At 40.3% G+C, this 6,682-nt stretch overlaps 1 protein-coding gene across 12 annotated transcripts in view; it reads left to right on the plus strand.

Moving 5' to 3' along the window:
- Positions 1 to 6,682, plus strand: part of TLN2 (talin 2) — a 499,482-nt gene that overhangs the window by 350,831 nt on the left and 141,969 nt on the right. For all 12 annotated transcript variants that reach the window (XM_010840783.1, XM_010840793.1, XM_010840795.1 and 9 more), the window contains 2 exons: positions 1,746 to 1,912; positions 5,351 to 5,479. In XM_010840783.1, coding sequence (XP_010839085.1) covers positions 1,746 to 1,912; positions 5,351 to 5,479 — 296 coding nt within the window. The remainder of the gene's footprint in view (positions 1 to 1,745; positions 1,913 to 5,350; positions 5,480 to 6,682) is intronic.

A 6,682-nucleotide genomic window follows, 5' to 3' on the forward strand; every position in this document is an offset into this window, starting at 1 on the left:
GACTGAAGCAACTTAGCAGCAGCAGCAGCAGCAGCAGCCCCAGCCCATCACTATCCCATCTAAATCTCTGGAAATGACCACTTACCAATTTCCGTTTTACCTGTTCAGAAATGTTCAGTCTTCCTACCTAGATATAGGTGTATGTGTGTATAACATCCTCTTTTTTTCCATATTAATGGAGTTCTATGACATATACTCTTTTGCAGCATTTTTCACTGAATATATTAGAATGTTTCTGCCTGTTGACCTATAGTATTCTTTCTAATGGGAGCATAGTATTCTATTCAAGAATACATCATAATTTACTTAACCAGTTGTTTTCTAATGGTAATTTCCAAATTTTTGTTTGTTTTATAAAGTTAATGTAGTAATGATTCTTGTAAAAATATCTCTGTTTACTTTGGGGAGTATAGATAGGACAGGTTCCCATTATTTGAATTTCTGGGTCAATAAGTATGTACATTTTTAATTTTAAATATGTCTGAAATTTCTCTCCAGAAAGGTTCCACAGTTTGCAACCCCACCAGTAGTTTGAAAGATGTCTATTTTCCTACTTATTCATCAGCACAGAGCAGTCGAGTTTTTTTTTGTTTTTTTTTTTAAGAAAACTACCTTGTGCTTTTCTCCATCTTTCTTAAGTGATTTAAGAAGTGGGTTCTTTTGGTTCTTTCATTTAAATAAACTTCATATTGTGGGATTTTTTTATATCTATAGAAAAGTTGCTGGAGTAATAGACTTTTCCTTTACTATTCCCTGTCTCCTCTGTTTTTAACATCTCCCCCAGCCTACAGGACATTGGTCAGGACTGGGAGATGAGCATTGGTACATTACAGTTCTTTAAACTACAGACATTATTCAGATTTCACCAGTTTTTCACTAATGTCCCTTCCTTGTCCCAGGAGCTAATCCAGGGTACCTTGAATCGAGCACATTATGATTTTCATGAAGTTTCCCATTCCCCCTTCATGCTGATAGTGCCTCAGGATTCTCCACAAATGACCCAAAGGAGGATATTGCTCATATTTGAATCGTTTTATTTTTTAATGTTTATGATGGTAGCCCTCCCACTTCCAAAAGGAAGTTGAAACAGATTTCAATAAAATCACAGTTCCTAAGAACAAGATCAAAGCCAATGCTGGGAAGGAAAGGGTGAGCAAAGAAATAATTGATAGGGAGACCGGGCCAAAGCAGATCTCAGCATCTGAGCATGAAACTGGGGTCTGTGCTTTCTGTGAGTTAGAGCCAAGTGACACAAATAGAGTGGGTTATGTGATACCACTCATCTGATGTTAGGCAGGCTCAAAATTAAAAAATAACTTTTTTCTATGCACATTACTCAAAGAGCTTATCATAGGGGCTTTGGTGTAAGAGACTCTTGACATGTGGAAAATAGTATTTTTTATATAAGTATTTACTAAGCATAAATGCATATAGTAAATCCACATAATCTTATTCCCTGCCTTCTCTTTATAAAAAGTTCCTCTTAGGTTACTTATGTCATCTCTATCCCGCACAGTTAGAGACTGAACTTGGATGCCTCTGGGGTAGACAGGCCTGGCAGCCATAGGGAATGTTTTTGGTTCTGGGTCTGACTTGGCTTCATTGCTTAGGAATGGAGCATGGAGGCTCATTTCTCTTTGTCCTTTTTGCCAGAGGAACAGAGACGAGACTGTACTGGCCCCTGAGGTTTCCCCTGAGCTTTAAGAGGCAGACGCACAGACTGCATCCTTTGTCCCACCCTCTAGGTGAAATGGTACGCCAGGCCCGGGTCCTGGCCCAGGCCACCTCAGACCTCGTCAACGCCATGAGGTCAGACGCGGAAGCTGAAATCGACATGGAGAATTCCAAGAAGCTCCTGGCAGCAGCTAAACTCTTGGCTGACTCCACAGCTCGCATGGTGGAGGCTGCAAAGGTAGTACATTGGATTTATTCACTTGAAAAGTGAACGTTATTAAAAGTGAGAATCTGAAAGTTACCTTCAAGATAAAGAGTGGTTAACAGAGTACGTGTTTTTATTTGTTTAAAATCTACGTGGCTTTGTAATGCTTAACCTTCTTCAAGTGGGACCCAGGGAAATCACGGAACACGTGAATGAAACTCTTTAGGAAAATGGTGCTGACTCAGCCATAGATAGCAGAGTCCCTGCTTAGCAAGTATTCTTTCCATTGAGTCATTGCCATTGACGTTATTGAAAATGGTGACTGAAGTTGAGATTTTCAACAGTAAATTCACTTTGACCTGTTTTCTTCCTGTAGCCTTAATGTCACTTTACCCTCCGTTTGACTTCTCAGCTAAACTTCTTTCAAGATTTTGCATAAGTGACCAACTTGTGATTACCAAAGGGGATGTGGGGGAGAGATAAATTAGGAATTTGGGATTAATATATACATACTATTATATATAAGATAGAACTAACTGTATAGCACAGGGAACTCTGTACTCAGTATTTTATAATAACCTATATGGGAAAAGAATCTGAAAAAGAATATATATATATATATAGGCAAAATTCAGCAGATTACCTTATATATGATTTTATATGTAATTGCCTTATATAATTTTATACCTTATACAATTCATGTATATATATGAATAAGAAAATAGAAACCAGCTTCAAGTTCATATCCCCAAGGTAACATGTTGTATGTATTTCTATGCATTTTCAGGTTCATTATACATCCCCCACAGCTTAGCCTGTCTCCTTGGCTTCTAACAGAACAGTAGGGTATCTCAACCAAGTATGTGAATTTCATTCACTTTCAATGTCTGTGACATGCAGTGATATCCAGTAGACCTTCCTCCTTGTCTAACTCATCATTATATTACCTGAGGGGCTGAGAGTCCTCGGAGATATATCCTGTGTGGGACTGAAGAGAATCCCAAGGAGGGGCAGAGTCTGAACTTCCTTCCTCTGCTCTGATCCCTCTTTCTGCCAAGAAGCTCTGCTTCTAACCATGCCTTTTAGCAAAAATACACATTAGACCTTTGGATTATAGTAAGTTTTTTTTTTTTTTTTTTTTTAAGGTTGTTACTGGTTTTCTTTCCTTTTTTGTCTCTTCTTTCTAAGTTTAAACAAAGCCATTTCAAGCAAACCTCCTCATGTTCACAAAAATTACTTGCTAGGCTGGAAAGAACTTTAATGAAAAGTCTGCATATGTGCTGAGCTGCTTCAGTCGTGTTCAGCTCTTTGCATCCCTAGGGATTGTAGCCTGCCAGGCTCCTCTGTCCATGGAATTCTCCAGACAAGAATACTGGAGTGGGTTGCCATGCTCTCTTCCAGAGTGAAAAGTCTAGTCCTTTATTTTACAGATGAGAAAATTAGAACTAAGAGAAAAGTTAAGCCTATTATCAGATAACCAGGACTAAGCCGACCAGTGTGCGCATTTTTTTCTAGATGTGTGGTGGTGGTCCCCAGACCCATTCACTGCATATACCGACTTACCAAAGTATTTGTTATTTTGGATTATTTATATTAAATGGGACAAGTTGAGTGTTTTTCTAAGTTATTTTAATCTTATAGTTAAAAGTCATCATGGCAATATTTTAATTGCTGAATTTTGTTGAAAGATAAAGAATATATGGTAGTTAGACTTACAAAGAATATATTTAATGTGAAGAAAAAATATAGATAATCAGTAACTAAGATTGCAGGCCAAAATTAGTACCCCATATCTAATATATGTTCATCATAAAAGACATTGCTAAGGAAGGATCCAGACATGCACGTCAGTATAAAGTACAGAAATGGTGCTTTCCTGCTGCTTGAACACGCAGTTTAGGCTGCTGTGCCATGGGAGGCATTGATAAAAAATGCCCAGTGACCAGAAAAAATGACTCTCATGAAAGCAGAAGAATGCAAAAGGAGCCCTAACAGTCCTTTCACGTGCGAAGTGCAAAGATAGAATTTTTTAGTTGCTAGAAACACAAAATCAAGACTAGTGAAAGTGGTTTTAGATTTGAAAGAATGGGAGATTCCATCCAAGAAGATTGCCAGTACAACTCTGCCATGGGTGTTAGATCTGTTCCACTCAGTGTGAATTCCTGTGACTTCTTATAAATACCGCAGTTCAGAGAAGTCAATTTTTGCAAATTGGTAAACTTGGCTAGGTGGCCATATGGGAAATGGAGACGTTCAAAAAATTGATTTTCAGTAATTGGTGTGTTTCTTTCTGCCTTGCAAGCAATTATTATGGCCTGAAAATGTTCATGGAAAGAAACTCGTTCATCTATTTACATCCAGTGCTGGTCACAAAACATCCAGGCCCTGTGTGAAGAATCTTGATTGATGCTTTTATTGCTGGTAGAGGTAGAAGACTGGATAAGCTTTATGTTTTTGTTGATTTGGGGCTTCTCTGGTGGCTCAGATGGTAAAGAATCTGCCTGCAATGTGGGAGACAACGGTTCAGTCCTTGGGCCAGGAAGATCCCCTGGAGAAGAGAATGGCTACCCACTCCAGCATTCTTGCTTGGAGAATTCCATTGACAGAGAAGCCTAGCAGGCTACAGTCCATGGGGTCACAAAGAATCGGACATGACTGAGTGACTAACACTTGTACACTCACTCATCATGCAGTAAAATTATCTTCTCCCTACATTATCTTTAGCCTTTCTGTTCTTCAAAACCCTACTTATCTAAGTAAAATCCACTTGGACTTCTCCAGTAACGTGATAAAAGAGCCATGGGCTTACACGAGGGAAGCATGGCCATCGGCAGTGCATGGAACCCTCCCCTTTCCATGCCAGGATAGCAGCATCAATTTCTCTTGTTACTTTTGTACAATTGGGTACCAATTCTACTTGAATACATTTGCCAACTCAGGCTCTCTAGAAATGTAATTTCTAGATATGGTCTTTCTTGAACAACATTGCCTCATAGAACTTTGAATGGCATTCCTCTCCCTCCTCCCTGCAACCTGGGCCCCTGTGGGATACTGTAATCTTAGCCCATTCTCATTCGCCAGTACAGCAGGACAGGAGAATGTTTCAGCAGGGATATGTGTCTGTCACTCTAATTAAAATATAGCTCTTCCCGAGAGATGTGAGCAGGAGGGACTTAACAGCTTTTAAACCGTGGGTTTCTGACCACAAGGTAATTGATATGGATGACGAAGGCTATCACCTTAAGTGTTACCATTGGATTTCTCCTGTTTCGCTGTGCATTGTTGAAACATCCCATCCCCTGGTAGATATTTTTTTTTAATTGAGAGGAAACATCTTTGTCACAAAGATACTGCTCGGAGCATTCTGAGATATCTTGTACTCCTAGGAAAAATAAAATTGAAGGCATAAATTCAGTGTCTTTGGCACATTGCCCCCTGGACCTCCTGGAATCTTTGCTTTCACCTTGGCAGGGGGCTGCAGCCAACCCTGAGAACGAGGACCAGCAGCAAAGGCTGAGAGAAGCTGCCGAAGGTCTCCGGGTAGCAACCAATGCTGCGGCCCAGAATGCTATTAAGAAAAAAATCGTCAACCGACTGGAGGTCAGTAAGGAGTAAAGAGCCTGGTTTGCTAGAGTTTAGATTTGCAGAGAGTCCATTGAAAGAACAGTCGAATTCATAAGGCAATGCCCATCCAAAGGAAGCTAAATCAATATGGATGATGCAGTTTAATGTATTAGATGCCATGAGCAACTTGAACAGCTGGTTTAGGGCCACTGTTCATTTACGTCCCGTGGTTTAGATCCATTGACACAGTTTGAAAAACTGCTTCAGGTCATGTTTGCACAAAGCCAAGATCTTTTCAAAGTTTAACAGTCTTGAATAAAATTCAAATTTTCTTTCAGGAGGAACCAGGATTTTTGTGGGGTTTTTTTGTTTGTTTGTTTTCCCCTGGCATTAAGGGATATACATGTTCAGGGAAAAATGTAAAAATGAGCTAAAATGTAAATATTTTGTTGGAGGTAATGTTCTTTTAGGACTTCCGATAGAAAGTAATCACTTTTGAAGATTGGAGATGGGAATAAAGAGGTATGAAAGGGACTAATAAACACTTTTGTCATTTTTCAGAATGCTCATTTATTCTTGGGAAAAAAGTAATAGGTACAAATTCTTTAGAAAATGAATCTCACAAATGTACACAGGAGACTCTTAGAATACAATGTGGGGGGAATTTGAGGCCAGAACTTGCCTGTCTGGTGAGGAATCCCAACATGTGTAGTTTTCTGGGTTCTGGAAAACAACCAGCCTCCATGTCCATGGAAGGAGACTGGAGAGTCAACATGATTAAGTGTGCCAGGCCCAGAAAAGCCTGGGCCTTTCTGAACCCAGGCAAGTCAGGAGCACCAGTGTTTGTGCCTGGCATGTGACCCAGAAAGCAGCCCATGCCTCATGGGAGAGAGAGGCCTTTTTCCTAAAACATTTAGGCTTGGTGCTGCTTATCAGTTCCATATGGTCTTGGGACTTGTCCCCTGTCTTTTGTGGAAAGAAAAATGAACACCGGAACTTGGACACTCAAGCCAGCCTCTCTTTTTCATTTGTCCCAGGCAACATAAACCAAAGGAAGACATCAGGACTCAGCTAGGTTAGGATTCAGTGGTGCTGAAAGGGTGGAGTCTGCGCCTGGCGCTCCCTTTCTTATAGCTGTCCGGTGCCCCCCTTTAGTGGAGGGATGTATATCAGTGTGTGTGTGTGTGTGTTTGCACACGAGAACCCTGGCTCACCTCCTCTCTCTGTCCCGCCCCCCCC

This window comes from Bison bison, unplaced genomic scaffold (genome assembly GCF_000754665.1).
Source record: "Bison bison bison isolate TAMUID 2011002044 unplaced genomic scaffold, Bison_UMD1.0 scf7180017864146, whole genome shotgun sequence".
NCBI lineage: Eukaryota > Metazoa > Chordata > Mammalia > Artiodactyla > Bovidae > Bison > Bison bison.